General features: G+C 35.3%; 1 protein-coding gene across 10 annotated transcripts in view; it reads left to right on the top strand.

Moving 5' to 3' along the window:
* ATP8A1 (ATPase phospholipid transporting 8A1) overlaps window positions 1-26140 on the top strand; it is a 122345-nt gene that overhangs the window by 44761 nt on the left and 51444 nt on the right. For 7 of the 10 annotated variants that reach the window (XM_087735937.1, XM_087735938.1, XM_009474215.2 and 4 more), the window contains 11 exons: window positions 206-250; window positions 2870-2942; window positions 4729-4834; window positions 6205-6287; window positions 6488-6537; window positions 12381-12450; window positions 13450-13534; window positions 17194-17333; window positions 19094-19232; window positions 20481-20545; window positions 24258-24430. In XM_087735937.1, the coding sequence (XP_087592063.1) occupies window positions 206-250; window positions 2870-2942; window positions 4729-4834; window positions 6205-6287; window positions 6488-6537; window positions 12381-12450; window positions 13450-13534; window positions 17194-17333; window positions 19094-19232; window positions 20481-20545; window positions 24258-24430 (1029 nt within the window). The remainder of the gene's footprint in view (window positions 1-205; window positions 251-2869; window positions 2943-4728; window positions 4835-6204; window positions 6288-6487; window positions 6538-12380; window positions 12451-13449; window positions 13535-17193; window positions 17334-19093; window positions 19233-20480; window positions 20546-24257; window positions 24431-26140) is intronic. The other 3 variants (XM_087735936.1, XM_087735935.1, XM_087735942.1) reach the window with 1 other exon arrangement.

Below are 26140 nucleotides of genomic sequence, written 5' to 3'. Positions count from 1 at the left end.
GAAGCCTCAAGAGAAACCTCATACTTTTGTAATATTTTATTGTTATCTAGGCACTAGGAAAATACTCTGTGGAAATACCTTTAAAACTTTTTTTAGTAATTTAATTTCATTAATGAAATTCTTTTTTTATAAATGATCAAATTTTTTAGCCTTTGTGATTGTTTTTCCTCTCCCTGTTTCTGTTCTTCCCTTACTTCTCATGCAGCCATTGCCCTGAGCCTGAGGATTATAGTGTTCCTTCAGATGATTGGTAAGCTTTAGAAGTCATTTAGCATGTGGTGTTTGTTGAAGATTCAAGCTTAAAACCAGTGAGCAAGATTTTTAGAAACAGAGCTAAATGTGAGGTATTTTACTCAAAAGTTATTTTAGCTTCAAATTGATGCAGACCGACAGAGTCTTACACAAATTTTATGCCATCAGAATTCTATGGCATTAGGTTGTGTACTCTGGAATACAATTGCTAGTAGGGTCGCTGAGGTATAGTACAGTTATTCTACTGACAATCCTGTACAATTCAGAATTGCTCATTGGAGGGAAAGTTTTGTCATTTATTAAGGTAGCTGGTGTTATGGTAACTTTGATCACACTTTCCTGCTGTTACTTAGTAATAGGTTAATAATAATCTCTAATACATTTGAAAACAAAGTCCATATTTGAGAGTGAAAAACATGTAATATGTTGTTAATAATATTTTACTTCCTACAGATAGTTTTAGGTTATTGGTACTACCTAATTCTTAACTGAAACTGAGGTTAAAGCACCCAAACACACTTGGGGCCAACATTAATCTCTTAACAGGGACCTCAGGAAAGACTATGTCCTGGCTTCCTTTCTGCTGCCATTGGTGTGATGCCTCGTACTTCTTCATCATTCTTTCTTAAACTAAATATTTGCAAAAGCATTCAAAATAAGCTCAGATAAATCAGGGAAAATGTCATTTACAGTCTTTAACTTACCACTATTGTATTTGTTGAAAGTCACAGCAAGATACGTTACACAAAACTGTAATGTGTTGTTTCCTTATGTTTAAAAAGTTTGAAGGAAAAAAACTTGCTTTGCTAGATTAGAATTAATAATTCTTTCTTTAGATTAAAAAAGAAAAATTTCCCCCACATACACATAAAAAGTGGCACACATGCACACCCCAAAATCTTGCCTGACCTGAATATCCTCACTTGATGTAGTAGTAAGATGTTTCTTACAAAGATGTACAGGTGTGCTTAACTGTGCACAAGTGAGTGGTTTCATTAAAATAATGTAATGCTTACATGAAATTAAGCATGCTTCCTTATAAGATATTTATGAAATAAGACTGGTTTTGACTAATACACATCAGAATCTTTATAAGCACATCTGAAATGGATAAACTGATGCCTGAACAGTAGTTCAAAAAAAAAAAAAAAAAAACTTCCCTTTTATAACTGATAAACACCTTGTAAATACTTATGAAATAAGATACTTAAGAGAATTTTTTTGTTTGTAAATCTATTGTTATTAATAGAATCTGTTTATGACCATAACATTTCTAATCCTAAACTGATTAATGTGCTGAATTCCAAATCTTTTAAATCTGTATTTTTTGTATTAGAAAAAACTGTTTTCCAGTTTGATACAACATATACCTGCAAATATTTTCCCTTTTTTTAGCATTGAGAATCTGGAAAATATCTTGAAGTCTTTCTATCAGGAAGCTTTAAGCAAACAAGGCTTAAACCTTAGACTCTAAACAAATTCAACATATCTGAAGTTGTTGACATTTGGCACTCCAAGATCCATCTGCTTTGCATTAAAAAAAAAAAAAAAGTCTTGGTGAATGAGGATGCTTCGAATTTCTCACTTTCATGGTGGGGTTTTGGAAAAATTGGTCCTTGAGTGGTTATATAGAGGAAGTACTGCCATTTTATATTCCTTCATGGTAGTGCAGGACTAGAACAGCTCACTTTTGGTTTTCATAAAGACTCTTGAGACTGCCGTTGATGTATGTGGCTTATCCTTCAACTTAAATCACCAAATGTGTTCACTCTCTTCCTAGATTATGTGATCATCCAAAGTAAACAAAAAAATACTTTCCTCCAGCTGGGTTCGCTTTTCAGCGCTGTTTTGTTTTACTGAGATTCAAACTCAACTACATTGTCTTAATACTCAACAGTCAGCTGCAGTAACAGGTCATCCTAGAAGTATCTACTTTTTTTGAACTCTCAGCTTCAGCCAGAAGACTTGTGCAATTTGAGAGATGTTAGTGGATGACTTTATTTGTCCAGAACCACTTCCACCTTGCATCTCTTAGTCCCTTCCTACTTCACTATTGTTGCTGTGTCGTCTTTATACATCAGTTTACTAGATTCCTTTTTTGGTCATGAGTAATAGAAAACAAATCCTCTCCGTGCAGTCTTCCCTGATGTCTGAACTCGGTTTTCCTGCCCCTTTCAGATACAGGACTTTCTTTTCTGCAAACATTTGCAAGCCTATTGCAAAGCTGCTAATTTCTCAAAGAAATGTGATCTCTTCAGGCATATCTTCTTCTGAGTCCCTCCAATAATCTCGTTCTATGGAGATCAGAAGACAAGAAGCCACAGTCTTACATTGTAGATTTATTTTTATTTCATCGTGCGTTACCTGCAGTCAGCAGAAAAACTTCCCTGGATTTGAGTGTATTTATATGAGTCAAGGTTTATTAAAGTTAAATAAACTTTGGAGATGCAAAACAAGTACCTTTTCCCTTCATTTTTTCATAATATGCAATTACAGCCTTTATTGTAACAGCTACAAACCAAAATTTGTGTTTGTCCTTAGCACAGTAGTGTGGGTGATTTGTAGGTGAATTGTTAAGAATATGCTAATGATGATCTCTTTTGTACTTAATTTCTAGGCAGGGCTCACAAAATGGAGAAGAAAAAACATTTAGTGACTCATCATTACTGGAGAATCTTCAAAGCAATCATGTAAGTTACATAGAAACAATTACCATTGTTTTGTGAAATCAAACCATTGCCTTCAGTAAGTCAAAAGATGATGTCCTTTGAAGGAAAATAAATTACATATTTACACAAAATCAGCATGCCCTCATGAATACTTTTATAATTGTTTGTTGTTGATACATGTTAATTAGATCCACCTGGAAATAACATCTAGTGTTAACTTTTGAAGAGCCTATTTAAAGCAGAGGGGGCTCCTGTACTTACCCACACAGGCCAGTTTCAGTGCTAATAATGTAGATTTGGAAGAGGCATCATCCTGTTTCTGCTGTTCTCTAGAGAATCCTTGGTGCACAGGTGGTTTGAATCTTGGAAGTTTTCTGGTAGATCTATAGTATTAAGTGTTTGCATGTGTGCGCATATGTATGCGTATATATATCTATACAAGTGCATTTTTATAGCTTATATATCTTAAAGTAAAAATTCAGGCACAAATTCAAAGAGAGGTTTCACCACTGTACATTAAATGTGTTCTGAAGTGCTTTGGAAAAGAATCTGTAATTCAGCCTTTTGAATACATCTTGGAGGACCTGGAGAGGCGCTCAGTGGAAGAGGACAGGAACCTGGTCCCATTAGTGTTTCTGCACTGTCGAATTAAGTTAGGTTTTCAGCAGTTATTGTATTTTATAGAATAATTGTAATGTTGTCTTGATTGTTGACATTCTTAGTCTGAAATATTATAAACATGCTGCAAAAAAAACCTGAGTTGAGGTGGCAGGTGCTCTGAGCTTATTTAGGGGGAATGCTGGGGTTTCTTTTGACCAACCATTCAGGAGTCAGTTCATTCATTTTGCAAATTTTAGCTGTATTAGTCAAAACCAATCAACTATTTTGCTTATATACACTCTTTTCCCCTCTCTTGGCTAAATAATTTTAAATTCTTTCAGCTTTGTAGACTCTGAAGTGCCTGAGACATTCATCTAAATGTCTTCTTTTTAAAAGCTGTCTGCCTGACCTTGCAGCATTTTTGACGATTTTTGGGTTTGATTGATGCATCTTTCTAAAGGTTCTTAAAAAGTGTTGTCAAATATAGTGTTAGACAAAAGTAATGTAAAAAGGAATATTTTTAGTAAAAACGACAACATCCAAAGATACTTTAGTGAATTATAAAAATAAAATCATTTTAAAGTCATATTCTTTCAATACAGCGTTCATAGGATCATAGAATTGTTTAGGTTGGAAAAGACCTTTAAGATCATTGAGTCCAACCATAAACCTAACACTGCGAAGTCCCAATAAACCATGTCCCTAAGTGCCACATCTATCCATCTTTTAAATACCTCCAGGGATGGGGACTCAACCACTTCCCTGGGCAGCCTGTTCCAATGCTTGATAACCCTTTCAGTGAAGAAATTTCTCCTAATATCTAATCTAAACCTCCCCTGGCGCAATGTGAGGCCATTTCTTCTCGTCCTGTTTAGACTCACCTTCCCTATAAAATGCTAATTTGAATTATTCTATGTTTCTGGTTATCTACTTTTGATTGTTATGAAAGCAAATGCCACTAAATTTTATGTATATAGCCTGTATTGAAGTACAGCAGCAAGAAGGTATTCTGCATGCTGAAATTAGTGTACAGATAACATCTGTTTTGTTTAGTTGTTGATAGTTTAAAGAAGGGAGGAAAAATCTTTCATTAACTTTTTCTTCACTGTTATTTGTCCATATCTATTGTTACATTTCAGTTAGTTATTGCTTAAATGATTAATCACTTTCTCACATCTTTCTTTCTTTTTTTTTTTTTTTTTTTTAGCCAACTGCACCTATAATATGTGAGTTTTTGACAATGATGGCAGTGTGTCATACAGCAGTTCCAGAAAGAGAAGGTGATAAAATTATATATCAAGCAGCATCTCCAGGTAAGAATCAAATAATTGAGTGAACATATGTAAAGTATTCTGTCAGCTCAACAAGAAAATTTTATTCAAAGTATATTGGTTTTTTTGAGATATCTTCTGAAATTAAGAAAAGAAAACATATCACTCAAAAAAAGAATTGGTGTCAGCTAAAATCAGTCTTGTCAAAAAAGAATTTAGACTTTTCTAATTTGCTTTAGAAAATATGTATGGATGTCCTGTGGGTTATGTAAGGGCAAAGCGTAATTAACCATACAGAATTCCTAAGGTGTTGTCAGATTGCTGTGGAAGTCTGAAGGAACTGCTGAAATGCAAATAGAAATCAAATCAGGAGACAAATTGATGTCCTTGCTTGTGAACCTATTCTGTGCTTGGTAGCCATGGTATTGATGTAGAACAAAGACTGTGTTTGTAATCAAAAATTAACAAGAAGTGTTTTTACCACGATAAATGTTGTGGTAAGCTCTACTATAGAGTGAGAAGAGATTATAGTGCAAAATGATGAAGCAAGGCAAAATGATTAAAATATACTCAGCTCTGCTGAGCTAATGTATTATGACAAGCTGTAACGGGAGAAATCACATGCAGCACAGAGAGTCTCCAGCTTTCCTCTTCCCTGTCTGCCCCAGCTCCTAGGTGGCCATCTCTGGAAATTCTGTCCTTCAACAATTGGAAAGCAAGGTCAGAGGCAGGGCCGTAAATAAAGCTAACTGGGCCATGGCAGTGTTTTATTGGGCATGGTGAGCAAATTCAGTGCTCAATCTTGAGGCATTTGGAGAGAACTGATGCCTACGGGAGTCCGGATTGCTGCTTGAAATGTTTCCTGAATGTAGGCATTGAAGTTATCTGTTACTTACAGGAATGACTTATCATTCTTGTCTTCTAAAAGAGAACTCACACAAAAAGGCAAGTACCTTGTCCAGTGCCCTACTGCGTAAGGCACTTGCCTAGCAATTAGGAGGTTTGTTCTCTAAGCAGTGTTTAATCAACATCCAAACTTCTAACCACCTGGAAGTAGGCTTACAGGGAGAAGGAGGTCAGGAAGTCTTGCCTCTTGATGAAGCGGTGTCATTGTGTCTGCTGGAACGTATAATTCATTAGTTTACAACTTAAAACTTTGAAGAGGACATTCTTGCTACTGAGCTGAGAGGCGTGTTTCTTTGGGGGTTTATTTTCTCTGAATTGTAAATTCATTTCATCACAGTTTTAACAGGAGAAACAGAGAGTTCTTTCCAGCGCCGCATCTAATCTTAAAAATCCATAAAGGAAAAAGAAAGTCAAAAGTAGAAAAGCTTGGACTGTGTCCAGTAAGTCATGGGGTATGCTAACAGTTTCCTGGTACATCTGTAAAATAACTAATTGACTTGTTGCAGATGAAGGAGCATTGGTCAGAGCAGCCAGGCATCTTCGTTTTGTATTCACTGGAAGGACACCTGACTCAGTAATCATAGAGTCTGTAAGTACATTCGAGTAACATAATAATTTGCTGTGTTTAGTATTGCCGTAGTACATAATTTCTGAATAACTGCATCATGGTACGTATCTCTTGAGAGGTTGTTTGTTTCTTTTTGCCTCTTTTCCTTGAGGTTTTTTGCATTAATTCTCAGCTTTTTTTTGTTTGTTTGTTTTTGTTTTGTTTTTTTTTTAATTGTTCAGCTGGGACAGGAAGAGAGATATGAACTGCTAAATGTCCTGGAATTTACAAGGTAAACAGCGTATTGTGCTCTTAGCGTCTTTTTGTGAAAATACTTTTATTAATTTCTTTTATGGATAAAAATGTTTGCATTTTTTATGTTTGTACAGGCAAAGTGTGCAGGTTGTGTGGCTTTTGTCTCTACAATATGTCATCATACTATATGCAAAGCAGCTCCCATGATTAAGATCACACTCCTGATTTTATTGTAAAACTTTTTCAGAGACATATATTTTTTTCTGTTGTCTCCTCTTTGGCTAATATTGGTCACTTCTGCTTTTGCACAAAGATTCAAAAAAACCTTGATCTCAAAACCTTAAAAAATTATGTGAAAAGACAGCATAGGAAAGTACTTGAACTTTTAAATATGTTTCTGAAAGACCTAGCACCACGTGCTTTATTAAAAAAATTATATTTGGGGGTAAGTGGGAAGTTTCAAGTAAGTGTTATACGTAACTTGTATTTGCCGTGACTGATAGAATGAAATTTTGCATTTGACCTTAAATATACTTGCTTATAACTTGTTTAAATACTTTAGACTAAAATGCATTCCCTTCTGAGCAGTATCGCTATAGCATTGGCCAGTTAGTTTTCTTGGAAACTGAGTTTATCACATGCTTTGCTTTCAGTAAAAATTTTCTGTCAAAGCTGTTGGAATTATAGAAGTACCCATACGAAATCTGGATGCAGTTTCACTTGTTATGTAAATCTGTTTAAATTGTATCCGTGTATGCAGTCTGTGTTCTAAGTATTCGTGTAGGCCCATTGTTTACTTTGGCACAGGATGGGGAAGAGATTTGTATGTAGAGGAAGCTCTTTTTTTCTTAGAATGATTACTTGTAATTGTGCCTGTGGAAAGTGATCATTGTTTTCCTTCCTGTCCTATTATGTTTCCCTTGAGCTTAACTAAAGAAGCAAAAAGAACAATAAACAAAAATCCAAGGCAATACTGGAGAGATGGGCTGAAGATGTATATGTAGGGTGAAATGAGAGAAGTAGTTGCCTATAGTTATAGCAATAATAATGTGAAACGTAAAGATCACCACAGTGAAAAAACATAATGCGACAGAAAGTAATTTTTATAGTTTTGAATGTCTTTTAATGACTGTTTGCAATTAATGTTGTTTTTATATATTGTAGAGGACATACTTGAAATTTTTCAGATTTATGGAATGGTTTAATTTTTCTGTGGGCACTGCTTTCACTTTTTGTTCTGAAAAGTTAGCAAGTATGTAGCACAAAGTGCGTTGTTGTTAGTTTGACATCTGTGAAAGTTTATACTGCGTTCATGGAGCAGCAGTGAAGGAGTCCTACTTTGTTTCTGGTTTTGATTTTTGTCTTGATTTCATAGATCTTTTTAAACTTCTGTGTCAGTCTAAATTGTAATTTAAACAGTGATACTTTATGGAGAAAGGAGAATTGCTTTTAAATCTTAACGTTTGGAGGATTAAGCTTTTTGGTGGATACCAATCACCCAAGTTTATTAAGCATTCAGTTTTTATAGCTGTTTTTGTTCTTATTCTGTAATGTTTAGCTTTGCTTGGAACTGACTTGTTGGAAGCGCTAGAGGTCACCCTTGTTCCACAGCAAGAGAAATTTTGGCTCCAAAATATGACACAATCTGTATGCGTAGGAGCATGTACCTTCAGAGGAGTAATCTGTAGCGATTAAACTATTGAGTTAAGAGTTTCCAGGTGTTCTAAGTTTTTCCCAGAAAAAATGCAAACGAATTCCTTGCCACCTTCCAGTACAAGCCAGATAAGACTCTTCTGCAAGTAGAGTGCAACAGTGTCAACATTTGATAGGATAGTCTTTCAGAGAAGTATGTTACAGAAGTAAAACTTGTAGGAATGCTTGGCAGAGTTGTCTTTTATGGTATTCTCTTTTCACCTGATCATAGCTGTGCCTGTGAAAAGAGAAGCAGTAAACTTATGCAATGTGCTAATTATAATTCATTCATAGCAAGGAAGTAGCTCTCAGTCTAACTGGCAGGTGAGCATACTGAAAGCAACTGATAATCCTTAACAAGCTGACAATTATTCCTAGGGATTTATCTATGGGGCAGGGAGAAGCAAGGGACTATGTCATTTAAGGATCCAGAAGCAAAGCATGTCTTATGCTTACTGTCAGTCCTGTGCTGAATACGCGCACTGTCTTTTCACCTGGGCCAGTTGCAAAGGTGAGCGTGATTTTGAGCATGTGATTGCTTGTTTCAGCAAGCATAAGAGATGTCCACTATCGGTGCACAAACTGCACATCAGTCCTTGCATCAACATATCATTACTAGCAGTGCTACTGAATGAGGTTTTGACTTATATCTGCTTGTTTTGTTAAAGGAATGAATTGAATTTTTAGCACTGGAATTAATTTCACTGGCAAGTATTGAGTATAGATGTAGCAATAATATCTCAATATCTGTAGTATGTACCATTTATTGATTTAATGACTGATATTCTTCTGCATCCCTGGGGCATATCTCCGCAGTCTAGCAGAAACAGTCTGTGATACTTACAGAGTAAAGCTTCTTGTCTAAAAACTAAATATTTTTTATTTAGAATGCCGATGTATTTAGCTGAAATACAGCAACAGGTTGACTAGTCTCCTGTCTCATCCATTTTATGAATAATCCACGTTGCCTTGACGGTTGTACTGGACAGACAGAAGGCCTCCTCCTAGAGCATTCGAGACCTTATCTCCTCTCCGTCATTCAAAGAGGTCCAGAATATACCGATCCTGTTTTGTGACTGAAGACTGATACTTCTAAATGTAGAAAAAGATTGAGTGGCTGACAGAGGAGGTAGTAAAACCTCTGTAGCAGTGTTTCTTTTCTGTGGTTGTGTGCTTCAACTCTGAAGAAATTTTCATCGTAAACCCGAAACAGATTTTAAAGTAACAAGGGACCCATCAAGAGCCACTTCTGCATTCCCAGATTCTGGAAGTGGCAAATCTTGTGACTGAGGGAGGTATTTCTGTCCTCTTAAGATGCTTCTGTCCATCTGTAATCCTGTGGCAACTCCCTGGGAATTGCCAGCTATTCTGCCTCCTTGTCACAACCCAAAGGGTTATCTGGCCTGCGGGTGTATAGGGGTCATGACAGTGGGTTTGCAGGATACCATAGCGCACAAGGACTTGGAGGCTTTATTTCCTAAATTTCTTTATTGCAGATTACTTAAAATTACTATTAGTAAAGCAAGTATACTCATGAGTAATAAAGTAAGTACATTTATATTTTAATAGTAGCAGCAATTGATAGTAGCAGCATGTATTTTCATATATGACAAGTTGCTACTAAATTATCAGTAGTGAAGAAATACACTTAGAATCAGTTACCTATATGTGTGTGTGCGCATGCGTGCACACACACACACACACACAAATATATTATTCAAAATAATACGGTACAGTGCTTGCCAAACGACTCTGAGGAGTGGGGCCTCAAAGTGGATGAAGGACGAAGTCTCACTTAGAAGAGTGAGAGTCCGGAGTCAGCCAGGTGTTCCTGGTGATGATCCAATAACTTGTCTAGGAAATCTCAGAGGAAAATTCATGCAGGGCGAGCTCTCAGAGAGAGGCTTCATTTTGGGTAAAAGCGAGTCATTTTTATATGGCAGAGACATAAGGGGGCGTAGGACACCACCACCTGGAGCAATCAATAGATGCTGCTGATTTCTTTTTCACCTGGGACAGCCAATAGATGATGGTGTTTTCTTGTCTCTCAGACCAATTTTTATTTTTCCAGACTGCTTTCCTGTTTTTTCAGCTAGATCAACCAATAGCGGTTGCTGTTTCCTACTTTCTCAGGATGTTTTCTCCCTTTTCCAGATTTTTTCACCTTTCCAGACCATATGTTGCTGTTACAGTTCCTTGTTTTGCTCTTATTAATGGTTTCTAGGTACCCAGCTGTACTTCAGAGCTGTCGGCTGCGCTTCTCAAGGATGTTTCTGGTTCCCAGGCCTAGTTCCCAGGCTAGCAGCTCCCAGGCTGGCAAGCATTTTCTCTGTCAGTATTTCAGCAGACATCTTCTGTTCAGTATTTTTCCCCTTATAACCAGGTCACCTTTATGGTTGCTCACATGACTCCTAGGGTGAAGAAAACAAAACAAAACAAATGGTCTCACACTGACAGTTATTTGTAGTAGTGCAATTTTGTGGTTTTCTGTATTTCGCCAAGAAAAGGAAATAAAACTGTCACTGCAATGAAAAGACTCATAAAAAGTTACAAGTCCTTGACAGTAAGTCCTGCTCGTTAGCTTTTTTGCAGTTTTACTAAGAAAATGTATGTCAGTAAAGACTCAATATCTGTCTTCATAGCTAACATTTCAGAATGCTACAGGAAAACATTAGTTATTCTCTGATCCATCTTCAACAGATTGATAGGCAGCTATATGCAGAACTTCAGGATTGCAATCTTCTGGTATTGCAAAACAAGTACAAAACTGCTGTTTTTACCTGTCAAGGGCGCATATATCAAATCGTTTATACAAACCCTGAATTACTGTAATTCCTGCACAGTTCCTTAACTGAATGTTCAGGCAAGCGTAATGAATTTAAGTAGCAACAGGCTAGATAATCTTCCCAGGAATCAAAGTGGATCTGAGACTTGCTTTTATTTTAGGCAACTTAAGTGCATTCTGGATGATCTGAATTTCTCCACTATTGTCTAAGCAGATCCCCAACTGGACACTGTCTAAGGGTTTTTGGAGTTCTGTTTATCTGAGGTTTTTTGGATGAGAGATGAAAAGGAGAAAGAGTTTCAGCAGTTAATGCTTTTTTTTTATGCTCTCTTGTGCAATATTCACGGTAGAAATGTAACTTAATATTGCTGGTCAGATGTCTGTACTTGAAGCAAAGTGCATGCACAGGTGGAATAGGAAAATATTTTCTTGAAGTTGTTGTCAGTTACTTCACCAGTAATTATAAAATTCTTTCCTCCACCTGTCTCCATAGATTCCACTTATAGGATGTTTTCCATGGCAGTCTGAACTTCAGGAACCATTCATACAATAATGCTATTTGATGATCTATAAATGGGATAAAGTTCCAACAGGAACTGAAATTGTAAAAGGACTGTTTACTTCCACCTCTTTCGTGTATTTTACTGTGAACTGTTATATGAGAAGTGTGTTTTGTTCCCTGAATAGTGTCTATGGATTTATTTAAAAAGTTGAAATTTGAAAAAATTATGGTATAAATACGCATTTTGACTGGACTTGATCTTGAATCTAAAGTGGGCTTGTTGAAGGACCTCAAAGGGAAGGCAAAGCAGAGAGTGACAGTCTTCATGCTTTCTTCCAGTTCCTACCTCAGTCATAAGGACAAAAAGAAAAAATACTTGGATGTCATTAACAACTGAGAGCCAGAGAGTAGTTAAAATGAGGCAAACCCGTTTCCAGTTCTCAGCATATTTAAAACTTTGCATGGTGAATGATACTCTGGGATGACAGGAATAGGATTGCAGCACAGTACAGTGTACAAGAGACTGGCTGGGAAGGAAGAAAAAGCTGAAACAGTCCCTGATGCATTACCTCTTTATGATATTAGTCACAAGTGCTTTGTGCTTTAAGATGCTTTTTTGTGATCAGTAGACAGTAATCAGATGAAGGTGAAGATTCTCAAATTTGTTTTTGCGGCCAAAAGGCCTACAGAAGTATGCACAGAAAAAACAGCATTCACTTTAATTATTAGGCAGTAAAACTGTTTTTCCATCCCGGTCACCTGAGAACGTAATTCAGAATAGATAGCCCTTACTTCTTTTCCTTTGTCTTACGTAAGGTATATATTGATATTCTTAGGTAAAATGCTGGTAAATATTTATATTTATGAACCACCTTATATAGGGCATTTATTTCTCTTTCAGCACTAGGAAGAGAATGTCAGTGATAGTTCGCACACCATCGGGAAAGTTAAGACTCTACTGCAAAGGAGCTGTGAGTTTTATTCTGTTTTCACTGTGTCAAAGAACATGTGCTACCAATACAAATACAAAAGCAAAAGGTTCTTATAACTGCAGTCAAAACATTGAAAATGTGGGGGAAGGAATGTTGATGCCTTTTTCAATTTACATCATTTTACTATGTAGCTGTTTAATGTGATGAACTAGTTAATGTCTTTTTTTTTTTTTTTTTTTTGCTAACTGCCTATGAAGGTATGACAGACCTGTTCATCCTCTTCTTTGTGCTGGACTAATACCTTTATGCTTCCTATTAATTGCTTCCTTCTGTACTCTAAGAAAATGGATGAAGTGACTAGATGGGAATTTTAACCCACCACTGATACTACATCAGAAGTAAATTTTCCTGAAAACCGGATCTATGGGAAGATATCTTAATCATAATGTATCTGGGAATGGCAGAGTTGCTCATTAGTTCTTGTTCTGTATCTTAAGTCAAGGTTGAGGGAGAGGTGGATGCAAATCCAGTTCCTGAATGGTTTAAAAAAAATGAAGTTGATGATTGAATATAAATGTCCATTTTGTATCTTCTCAAGTGGAGAGAAGAGGCTGTTGGTAATATCCTGTATATCAAGCTGGCTGCAAAAACCTGAGAATGCCAGTTATGAAACACTATTTTTACCTTGTGGGCTTAATATTAAAGACGACGACAGCATTTTAGGAGATCAAAAGAAACTCACATGGCAAGCCAAAGGAAGATGCAGTGCTTTTCAAAATGAAGGGAAATAACAGCAAAAAATGTAGGAGAGAAAAACTGCATCATAGCAGAATTTGTAAATTTAGAGAATCTGAGGATTTGGAATGTCCTTTCTTCCTTCCTCTGAAATAAAATTACTTCTATTAATTTTTGACGCTGAAATAAATTAATACAGTGCTGCATATTTTTCTGCCATTTTCCTACATGATTTGTATTGTCTACACAAAAAACCTCATTTTTCTATTAAATTGTTCTGAGTTCATTTTATTTGTTTTGTAGGATACTGTAATTTATGACCGTCTCGCTGAAAGCTCAAAATACAAAGAAATCACCTTAAAACATCTAGAGCAGTTTGCTACAGAAGGTGGGTGATATTATCCAATATAAAACTAAATATGAAATTCAGTTACTGCTCACCTTTTCAGTTTTGCAATTTTATGTTGCTGTAATGTTTTATTCACATTAAGTTTGAAAATTATGTTTTAGTAATGCCTCCCAAAAAAGATCTCTTCCTGAGAAGTTTCCGTAACCAGTTCATGCTTAATCCAAAAAAAAACCCAAAGGACACCCACACAGTTCACAGTGGAGTCTTTTAAACAAAATATATTTTTCCAGAGCAAACACATTGTGTGTTGTTTGTTTCTGTGAAGATCTCATTTCCTATGATCACTTTCATGTCCCACACACAATGAATGCTGTAGGGATGGCACACAGGAAGAAGTAGCCAAAGTGAAGATGCTTGGAAATGACTAGTGTAGTGCTTTTGAGGTAGCTTTATGCTGTATTATTTCTGTCACCAGTCACAATAAGGGGAATTGTCAGCACTGGCTTTCCATATGGTGTATTTTGGTATCTCTGTTTTAACAGTCACTCTTACAAAGTAGTTGCTGAAGGTGGGGAACCCCTCCATGAGGGTTCATGAAGTAGGAATACTAAGTAAAATTTAAGACTGTGAAATTGAGATGATTGATACAAACACCTAGTTAGTTATTTAATAACAGTGGATTCCACAGTATAGACGTGAGCAGGAAAGAAGACTGTAGAAAGATTTCTGCTTTCATGTAAGTTCTTCTAGCACAGTTCCTAGATCTTCCATGCCATGCCCCCTTTCTGGTAGCTTAGTAAACGATTATAGAGTAGTACTGTGAAGTATCATAGTGTTTTTATATATCAGTAAGTTGGGAGAGAGTAGTTGGAAGCAGAATTATAATAGTTATGGGAATCTGTACTGCATTTTTTTTACCTCTTCATTTTTTTAATACGCTGTTACTAGAACATTAAAATGATCTTTAGTGTGTCTTAAGAAATAAGCTTACACTGGAAAGCAAACTTTATTAAATATTTTCCCTCTGAAATATAAACCTTACCTTTTGATAACTGATGTCTGGTCAAATCTTCTTGTATTAGGAAAGATCCTTTTTCCGTTTGTTATACATATGAATTCTCTAATTTTTCTCTTTTGGTTTATAATGGAATTTAGTGTTTTGATTAGTGTCGTAGTCAGCACCTTCAGTCTCTTGATTCTGTCAGTGACAGCAGAAGCAAGCCACAGATCTGTTTCTTTTGTTAGCTTTCCATATCAATATCTCTACAGGAGACATTTGGTTAGCCTTAAATATTAGAGTATCAAAGTTACAGTAAATTATACAATAAAGCTGAAAGCAGAACTAGAAACAAACAGGTTTGACTGATGGTACAACATGAAGCCTCAGATACACCCTTTGAGCTCATGAATCTAGTTGCATGAGCTGATTGGCCAGTTTGGGGTTTTATAAAGGCCTAACCAGGATCAGTCAAGGAAAAGTTACTCAGATGTGAAGTTATTTTGGCTCACAAGACTATATATTTGGTTACAGAAAACGTAAAAATAGATCAATATCTGCTATCCTGTGTGAACTGATATGAAAATTTCAATCCAATTCTTAATTACTGTTCTCATTAAATCAGTGGTACAACTGATATCATTTTTTCTTTAGCAGTCAGGTTGGACTGAGTGAATCAACATAAAAAGTGAAAAATTCCACCCGTCTTTAAAACCACTGTACATACGTATTAGTGTTAAGAAGTTTGTTCAAGTACGTTTTGTACCCTTCTTTTCAACAGCTGAAAAGATTTACTGTTCAGAAGGGTGAATTGCTAACTTTTCCAAAGCATAAAATTCAGTCTTTAAACAAAAATAAAAATTACGTACGTCTCTCTCTGGAATCGATTAAAGAAATTTGTATTTATTTTTGCATCAGATTTAAATTGCAGCTGATGACGTTGCAAGGTTTCTCATGTGTATCCTTTCATGTGGCAGTACAGTATGTCCTTGGCATTTGCTGCATGCTCTTGGTGTGTTGTTCAAAAATGAAGTGGTTAGCATGGCTGGCATTTATATTTAAGCATTTATTAAGCTTGAGTGTTAATACCTGCTTGGATAAATAGAGAAAGTGAAAATTTTCCTGAGTTGTTGTTCCAGTCTGTTAAGAAGCAGACTTAATGATATTTTTTTCCACAAATCTTTTTTTAATTTAAAATTGAAGAAATAATTGGGCTCTGATTTTAAAAGAAAAAGCAAATTTCTTGAAAAACTTGTTTGCTGATATTCCCGATTTCTTCATTCTTTCATCTGCATAAAATACTTTGAAAGAATTGTGGAAATAGTATTACTATTAGTCAGTCATAAATTCCTTTCTTCCCCCTCACCTCATATTTATTTCTTTGGACCTTGCTAGCATAGCCTTATTACACAGAGGCTGAAAAAAAAAAACAAAACCAAAAAAAAACCCAAAAAAAGAGTTGATTTGTTAGCGTTAAGTTAATTCTTTAGGTCTAGATGGTGAGAAGCTGTGTTCCTTATGCTGTTCACTTGTCAAGATATTAGGATTACATATGGTTTTCATCCTGAAAGTAATAAATTATTGTCTTAGATGTAAGACATATGTATTATTTCATGCCCGGCCTCTTGATCATTTCAAAATTACTGCTGGTGCTGAGCTGTAGACAACAGAAACCTGTGAACAAATAAACACTGCATTTAGCTATCCCTGGTTATGGTGTTCCTGGGGAGAGGACAAAGGCACTAACTACACTGGTCCTGCCTGTCTCCCTCCGAAATCTACCTGCCTGCAAATTGTGGCTTCATAAGACATCATTTGGCTAGAGCAATGCTCTTGTCAGTATATAAAGAGTTATGCTAATTTCATGCTCTAGAAATCTAAGAATCTCAAAATATGTGAAAATGAACTGTTACGACATTCACACTTGGCTACTTAAATTGAATGTAAATGTGTGTTGTCAAAAAATAGATGTTTCTTGTAATCTTGCAGTCTGGAATTCTCACTGGAGTGCTCAATTCAGGTTTCTCCTGAAGGAAAAAATCTGTTAAGTATAACCAGCTCAAAGATTGTTGAGTAAAATCTCCAAATGCTGCCTGTACACAAACATTGTATTTTAGGAATTTGGAAAGCTGAAAGAATCTGTGAGATGGGAAAATTAAATCTGAGCAGATTCAAAGTTGGCTTCTAGATGGTAAATTTCAAAGTTCAGCTGAGAATTTCCTAAGGATATTGAGAAGGGGTAAAGAATTTTGACTTTATTGCTTTCCAGCATAGCAACATTTAAGTTTTTAGATTTTTGTTTAGAAATATAATTCGATCTTATAGTTTTAATGTTCTTAAAAATCTAATGCATATAGCTGTTCAGCAAGTGTGATTTGGGATTGCTTCGTGTTTTGTTTACAGTTTAAGATAAGTCGCATCTTGTGTAAAATTTCTTTTTTTTTTTTCCCCTGAAGTACATCACCTGTATTACATTCAACTACCTTGAAAGAGTTACTCTGTTGAATAAATTGCTATTTATATAATTTTTACTTTATGTATATTAAAAAAGTTCTTCAAGACATGCAGCAATAAGTTGAAAATTGGTATAAGCATACATAAAATACAGAATAAATTCAGCTTTTAGTAGTTACTCATTGCAGGTATATCAAGGAAGGGACTAACAAATACTGAATCATACTTACTATCTGCTTTCCTTTAGGCTTAAGAACTCTCTGTTTTGCTGTGGCTGAGATTTCAGAAAGTGATTATCAAGAGTGGTTAGATGTCTATCACCGTGCTTCTACAGCTATACAGAACAGAGCACTCAAACTTGAGGAGAGCTATGAACTAATTGAAAAAGTATGTGTAGCTTTCTGGGGTGGGTTTTTGGGGGGTTGGGGGGCGAGGAGAGTGGTTTTCTAGTTTATGTCCTTGCTCTCTGTACCATGAGGTCTGAATCATTATTGAGGAATAATGCTTAGACAGAAAAAAAATCTGGCAATATACTGACAGCTGTGTCATGTAGTCCTTGCAGTTTAGATGATCAAAATGAAGGAAAGACTAATTTGACAAAGTTTTTGCAACAAGTCACTACGTTGCCAGAAAGTATTGATTTTGAGTTGAACTACTGGAAAGCTCAAAGCAGGGCTAATTTTGCTTGCCCAGCACTTTGAAGTTTTGAGTATCTGCAAGGAGTGATTTTTCCCAGCTGCAGTAGGGATTTTTTTTTTTTTTTTTAGTGCTCAACTATTCTTTTTCCCCTTTTTCTGAACTAAAATTTCTGCTGCTGCAGTACGTGACTATTGCTCTTGCCCTTTCACCTTGTGGCTCTTAGAGGAAGATGACTTCTCTGCAAGCCCTCTTCACTTAGCAGAAGGCAGCTGTGGAATCCCTGCCTTAGCCTTATTTTTGACCATGTTAAACTCATCCTGCTTCCTCAGCTACTCTTAATACAGTGTGCTCCAAGCCCCAAGCTATTTTTGTGTCCCTCTGCTGGACTTGCTCCACTTTGTCAACCTCTCTTGTACTGAAGGCCCAGAAAGGGAGGTAATACCCAGATGCAGCCTCACAATAATCACTTCCCTTGAGTTTCTGGCAATGCTGCTGCTGGAGTAGCCAAGCATGTGGTTAGACTTCACTGCCTCGACAAAAAAGTCTCCTGTGAATCTTAAATGTATAAGCAAAAGGAGTTCATGAGACCAATATTGCTTGAAGTTCTGATACTTGACTTTTTGGGGGGGTTTGGCTTTGTGGTTTTTTTTTTCCTTGGAAAGGATAAGAGATATTACATTGGTGAAACTGCTTAAAATTCAAAGCCTCAAAAACCTGCAGTGTTTAATTCATGAAAAAGAGTGAGGGTATATAGCTTCAGTCACATGTGGAACTTCAGTTTACATAGATGAACAGTTTATCCAATAGATGAGAAGTTTATCCAGACATGCACAAGACAGTCTTAAAACTATATAACTTTGTTAACGCCATGGCAACCCTGCTACCATTACAAGTTTTTGTATTAGCTGCACAAGTACTTTCTCAGCATGTAGTATGCAGGCCATGCTGCAACCAGGATTGCACACTATTAGGTTTATAATGGTGTCATTAACAGGATTTTAGCTAGTTTTAAAGGTACAGAAATATGAAGTATAAAAATGGCTGATTCACAAAAAATCTGCTCCATGGGAAGTTAAAACGAAACATAATCAAGATTATAGTTTTAAGATTAAGATGAATTGACAGGGTTTTGGTTTTTTGTTTTAACAAGGTGAAGAGAAATCATTACAAGTGAGAAAAGACATAATAATAGCACTCCTTCAGTCTTCAAATCAGAGAGGTGCCCTTCAGGAAAAGGTAGCTGTTGCTGTACAAGCTACTGAGCTTGTAAATAATTGGGTGAAGTTTTAGTGGTCATGCTGTGCAGTTTGTCAAGCCACATAGATATTTAACTTAAAGCTCATAGGAATAAACTGGAAGATCCTTATTAGTTGATACCAAATCCAATTAATGAATTTAGAGAGCATTAATCTTATTGTAAATATAGAAAGTTAAACAAAAGAAACTGGAAGTTTAAAACTGAATTTAAACAAAAAAAATTGCATGTACTGAATATTTTATGTTCACAGAATCTTCAGCTGCTTGGAGCAACAGCAATTGAAGATAAACTACAAGACAAAGTGCCTGAAACCATAGAGACACTCATGAAAGCAGACATCAAAATTTGGATACTGACTGGGGACAAACAAGAGACTGCCATTAACATCGGTATTGTATTTGCATTTATTTGATGGCATTGTTACAGATTTAGAAATGATAGAAATTGCTTTCAGAATCGAAAGATATCTTGTAAAAAATAATATTATATGGCATTCCAGAATTTAAATGTTAACTTATTTTTTCAGTCACTGGTAGGGGGAGAGTGGGGAATGGTGGATTCTTTCTCCATTAAAACAGTAACAGCAAGAAAAGTTCGTGTTATAGAGAGGAGGAAAAAAATAGGCATTTGTGCTTTTCGTAGCATCTAAAATGAATTAAAAAGAATACATTGTTTGAGTTTTGACAGTCAGAGGGAATATTAAGAAAATGTAAGTATTCTTAGTTGCCCTTCTATATTCTTCCTTCTTTCTAAGAAAGCTGTTAGGGACCATAATCTTAACTAAAGCAAAACAATATAGATTGTGCACTAAAGTGCTATAAACTTTACCATCAGTCAGAGGTCCCCTATTATTCTTTCCTTTTATTATAAAGGAGGAAAAAAAAAAGAATCATGAATTAACTAATTTCAACAGCAATAAATCTGTATTTTTAAATAGTAATACATGAAAGCTGCATTTAAGATGTAATATTCTTTGCATGTGAGCGTATCAGCACTTCTGCAGTAGCCTAGATATGTGCCCAAAATAAAGCATTATTTTGGTCATATGGATCCTTTTTATTACTATTTTTAATCTTAAAGAACTTTTTGTATGCACACGATACAGTTGATCTAAGGTTATTTTCATTAGTACCTTCAGGTTTGAGGCAATACACGTAATACCAGTATTTTCACTTTATTAAGAATGGTGATACATATTTGTCTAGGCAGCCTGCATCATTAGCACGCAGCATACATTCTATTTAAAGCATCAAAGAATAACAGAAAAGAATGGGAACATGTATATATGCTAATTTTGTATGAAATGCAAGTTGCATTCCAAAAATTTGCAAGGTTAAGGGAGATACGTTTGCTGTTTTCTGTAACTCCCTGTAAAGGTGATTCTTGTCTTTCTGCTGAGCACCTCTGTGAATAAGGCACAAGAGCTGCAAGCTGCAGCAAGGAAAATTCTGACTGTTCTGACTTAGTACCTGTATGTCTAATTTTTATAGAATGCAGTATGATTTTTTTACCGTTGGTTTCAGCTGGGGAAGTCTTATTTTTAATTCTGTCTGTAGTTCTCTACCGGAAAAAATGCCTTGTTATATTATAATGGATTTTGTGTAACAAATTTTTGAAAACAAAAATGTTTTTAACAGGTCACTCCTGTAAACTTTTGAGAAAGAACATGGGACTAATTGTTATAAATGAAGGTTCTCTTGATGTAAGTAAAATCTGCAGAGTTTTCACTTAATGAAATGTTATTTTACTGCTTAAAATATCCAGACATCATGGTGGAGGTGGCCTGAAAAATAACTTGGAGCATCTATTTATCTGGACAAACACAGAAAATTCTGCTAAAATCACAGTTTGGGGGGGGAGGGTGTTGTTTCTGTTTGTTTGTTTGTTTGTTTGTTTTGGGAAGTTGATTATTTTGTTTGTTTCTATAATCTTCTCAGTTAATTTTAGTATTGCATACTTGGAAGACCATATGGTCTTTGTGACAAAATGTTACTGAATAGCTAGAAATTTAGTCTACAGCTTCCAAAACACAGTGTAGTGACTACACAAATTAACTTCAGAATGATGAGGAAACAAATTCCATGTAGTGAAATGACTCCATCCATGCAGGCACAAAGCCAGGAGCTTCACATGCTTCTAGTAGCACCTAGCGGTGCCCAAACAAACTAATCGTAAGTTCCTTTCTAATGCTGTTTCTTACAGAATACTTAGTATTTGCCAAAAATTAATTGTTATTATGTGGTTAAACAGCTGAAATTGTAATCAGATGTTGAAGTACAAGTGAGGGTTAAAACTACCAACTTGCAAGTATACAGTGCTTTGTAGAGAAGAGATTCTTTAGATAAGGTAGGAATGCAATATTAAGTGAAAAATCCAGTGAGGGGAAAGAACTTAAATCCTTTTAACAGCCCTCTGAGGGAGCCTTAAATGAACTTAGAAGTGGAAGAATTTCTTCAGTGGAAAAACTCACTGTCCAGAAGGCTTCAAGAGGAAACCCTGAAATGAAGTTTACCTTACTCTGTATTGTGGTCAGGTTGCTCAAGATAGGACTTAGGGAGAGAAAGTGAAAAGAAAGTATGAGAATCAGCAAGAGTGCTTTAACTGAAGGATTCCATGGTAGCATGTAAGAGTAGGCTACAACATGAATTAAAATACTTACTACTTTTTTTAAATAAGTACTTATTTAAATGGTTTGAGCCATTTAGAATAACAGATTTTCAACGTTAGTATGACTTTAATCATGATGACTATATTTCAAATATAAATTGTTTTAAGCATCATATTTTTGCTGATAAAATTTAAAATAAAATCCCAAACACAGGACAGGCAAAAGCTGTTGATTAATGTCTGGAACCAGAGTCTGTTGATATAGCAAGCAACTTTTGACACAAGTAGGCTGTGATATTAATGGAGAGAGACAATTTTATTTTCTTAGTTTAGTTCATTTGGATAGCTTTTGAAAGATTGCGATCATTGTTTGTTGATAAAACAGGGAAGGTTTTGGGTTCAAGCCTTTAACTTTCCTTTTGAGTTTTTCACTCCTCAGCCAATCTCTGAGTAAGAATGAACCAACACAAGTAAGAACTTCTGTCCTATATTTAGGTTATTTACACAGAGTGCTGGATGTTGGAACTACTGCAATACTTAATAGATTTGAAGTGCAAAAGATTGACTGCTTTGTATACTTCTTCATATGTAATGAAATAAAGTGAGGTAGTTTATTTAACTACTAAAAGGAGTCCAATAAAAGCTCATTAAGCAAGCATTGCACACTAACCACTTCTGATGTGATGATTAAAAAGTTGAATAAATATATATTAAGCAATATATCTTAAAAATAAATGTATATAAATATAGTTTAAGTCTAAAAGATGGTATCTGATATCATAACTGCACTGTACTTCCTATTTCAAACTGAAGCATCTAGATCGTGTAGAGATTGAGAGATCCTTTCTGTACGTGCCCAAAGTGTGTTCAGAGTATATGGGGATGCAGGTACCATATGGCAGCTGAAATTGCATATGCAACCTGGTTGCTTGCAAATCTGTCTGTGGTGATAGCATAAATCATGTTTTTTCAGGAGCAGATAAATGTAGTGATCCGATAGTTTGAGGGCAAGTGGCAGTTCAAAAAATAACAATAAACTAGCTCTATGCCAATATTTTAACAAGAGACTCCATTAAAGGTTTTCTGCCTCATTTGATGGTGCACGTTTCACTGTTTGATTAATGTATACCTTGTGTCCTGCCTTTTGCTTGCTGATGTGGTTGGAATCAGATGTCAGTCTCCATATTAAAATAATAGTACAGTATCTGTTGCATGCCAGTGGCTTCTTCTAAAAAGGAGCTAGCTCAGCTCTAACCCTTTTAGGGACAGGCAGAGTCCCCTGTCCCTAAGACATATAAAACATATTTAACAAAACAAATACCTCTTCAGTTTGGTCATTATTATGACCTTAGCATGCAAGATGGAAGAAGTTCAAGACAAAAAACATTTGTTTAAACTGTATCCCAGCTCTGCTGAAATGAGAGATCCTCTTTTATATGAACCAATACCTTATTCATGGAATTAAAAGAAAAATACCCCAAACCCCACTCCCCAATTATCATTGGCTGTTATAGAACTGGAAAGACTTCCAGGAAGCATTTAGATATCTCTCTTTTTTGCAACATTATTTGTTTTGAGGCTTCATTCCCATGAACATCTGCTTAGCTTCACAAACAAAATGTGGTTTTGTTAGGAAGTTCTTATAGTTGTATAAAAGAACACTGGATTTTATTTTGCCTTCATATTAGCCTAATGGACTGTTAAATTTCGGTATAGTACTGTTAATGATAGATAGAAATGATAACATAGCTTTATTCTTAAAACTGTGAACTTAATAATACTTAAAGTAGAAAATAGTTTGATTACCATTTAATTTCACTGAGAAATATTTAATGGAAATGGTGTGGAAGTGAATAAGAGATGTTTTTGATACTGCTTGTAGTTTAAGGCATTGGATTTCAGAATAGAACGACATGTAAGCCCACAAAGGAATTGTAAATATGACAGTTACACATTTGGGGTAAGTGTTTTGTATTGTCTTGGGGGTTTTTTGTTTGTTTTAGTACATAGCATGCCTGGAGCTACCTGATGGCATGTCTGTCTGCGATAAAAAATTAAGGTCAATTTAAACAGAAGAGCTTATACTGCATGTATGAGAAGAAACAATAGATGAGAGGAGTATGAAGTTTCAGGCTCTTGTATTGCTTAAATTTAGTCAGAAGCTAAATAATCCATGGAGAGAAGAAAAATTTCTACTTTCTTTACATTGCAACATTTCTTAATCAGAGAAGATGCTCTGGAAAATAGTTAAAGAACTTATTGTCATTTTAAAGACTTTCTAACATGTAATTTTAAACAATGGCACCTCATTTCCCTTGCAGTTTCTATGGGCGGAGAGCCAGGAAACCTGAAGCGCAGGATTCCCCAACAGCTTAATCTGTTTTTCTAAACATTTAGGATCATTTTATATAATAGTGAACAGAAATTTTTTCTTCTGGTATCTATATCAATATGAATTTTCTTTTGCATAGGTATATAGAAAACTTATTAAATAATACCTTTTAGCAAACATTTACGCAACTATTGTTGCCATTCAAAGACCGTTAAAAGTTCCACCATGGCTTATACACTTATTTTTTTTGGCAGAGTGTGAGAGCAATCCTAACCAACGTTTCTACTGTGGTTTCTAATAGTACAGATGTTGCAAATACTTTTTTCATTTTAGACTGCCTATTTGATAGCATAATCAAAAGGTAATTTCCTAAAAAAGCAGAATGCCAGTGTTTCTGATCACACTGAAAAAAAAAAAACTGCACTTAGGAATAGTAGGAATTAAAAATAATGGACACAATTTTTTTGTGCAACAGGGAACAAGAGAGACACTTAGCCATCATTGCAGTACTCTTGGTGATGCTTTAAGGAAGGAAAATGATTTTGCTCTTATCATTGATGGTAAATCTCTGAAGTATGCTTTGACATTTGGAGTGAGACAATATTTCCTGGATTTGGCTTTGTCATGTAAAGCTGTTATTTGTTGCAGGTAAGGTTTACATTATTCTTTCTCTACAGTATTTTTATTGACATACAAAAATTAAGAAACTTCTTCTATTTCAGAGAAAATACACATATCCATGTCATCCAACCATGACATATATATAAAAAAAAGGACTTCAATAGCTGAAGTTATGAAATAAGTTATGAAATACAGTCATTCAAGCAAAATATTTCTGTAGAGCAGTCTGCAGAGAGTGTACCTGTCACACAAAGTCATTCAGATTGCATATACCCAGAAAAATAATTTGCTATCCGTCAAGGGTAGTCTCAGCAAGATTGAGACACTGATATTAACCTTAAATTGATACTACAGTTAACTGCAGGTTTTAGCACATCTGGATTCTTTTGTAGAGCTTCCTCTGCAGGCAAGATTTTATATCTCAGCTTTTCAAAAGCTGTGGATTACACTGCATAAAAAGTGCACAAAAATGTTAAGGGTACTGCTTTGGGTGATTTTTATTTCCTGAAGCTGATGAAAACACATTATTATTATTATTGTTATTGTTATTATTATTATTATTATTATTATTATTCCTGATTGTTTTGGGATTCTTTCATACAATCAGACCTTTCATCCTTTCCTGTAAACGTCAGCTACTAGAGCTGTAAGCTTACCGTAACAAGGGAACTTTTTCCAGATAAGAAAATTAAATATCTGCTTTCTTTAAATATACACAATATGAAAGCGGTTTGGCTGGCCTTTTAATATTTCCAGATTTATATTAAGGAAGGGATACATAGGAATGTATAAGTGATAGCTTATGTGTTTTGGGGCCTTCTTGCATTTTTATGGCATTAAACACAAAAACCACAAACATCTCCGAAGCAGTACATCACCTTTTCTACATTTGAATGATTGAACGAAAAGGGAATTCGGGTGCTCGGTAGTTAGATAAACAAAAACGGCTCCTGTCAATGTTTAAAGAAGTTGGTTTAGGCCAGGTGATTAATCTGTCAAAGCAGAAGCAAGGACGTTTCTTTACAAGACCATTGGCAACACAGGTAGGATATCTGTATTAGAAATGCAATCAAACGTTCCAGAACTGTGGAAATTGCTGTTATTTTCATCAGTGTCTGAGGTAACTATTACAAGAATAGCCAGTTAATGTTCTTAGAGTATTTTTGACTATTTTGACCTTTGTAGTAGCATGGGAAGATTTCCTATCTTAAAATAGGAAAAGTTAACTCAGAAACAAGGTATTCCAGCTCTTCTAGAGTCCCTATAGCTTGCTGTTTCTTAGTATACAACAGTGTCACAAATTCAAGTTCTCACAATTAATGTAGTACTGAAATTTTTGGCATCGTCTGTGTATGCAAGATACGTCTAATTCTGTATTTAAATAGGATGCTATGTCTGATAATAATTGCTTTAGAAAAAGAATCTCTGAAAAAGGAGGTCAGCCTGGATTTTGTACAAGAACAAAATAATTATTAGAATTCAGCATCACTTCTTACCAAATTCAAATCTTCTTTCAATAAATTATGTAAGCTTACTGCCTGCTATCTCATTATTGCCTATTGTATTATCTACCTGAAGGTAGACACATGATGTGTACAAATGTGAAAACTGTTGTAAATACACCCTAATAGATTGTCTGCTTTTAATTAATAAGATAAATAAATGGAAGGTTCTTGTGTTCACGTAGAGAGTTCAGTAATGTTCCATTAAGATAAAGCAGATTAATCTGAAAAATCA

Source organism: Nipponia nippon, unplaced genomic scaffold (assembly GCF_047370975.1).
Source record: "Nipponia nippon isolate SJK-2023a ecotype South Korea unplaced genomic scaffold, ASM4737097v1 scaffold_6, whole genome shotgun sequence".
NCBI classification, from domain to species: Eukaryota; Metazoa; Chordata; class Aves; order Pelecaniformes; family Threskiornithidae; genus Nipponia; species Nipponia nippon.
This window is presented reverse-complemented; position numbering and strand designations above follow the sequence as displayed.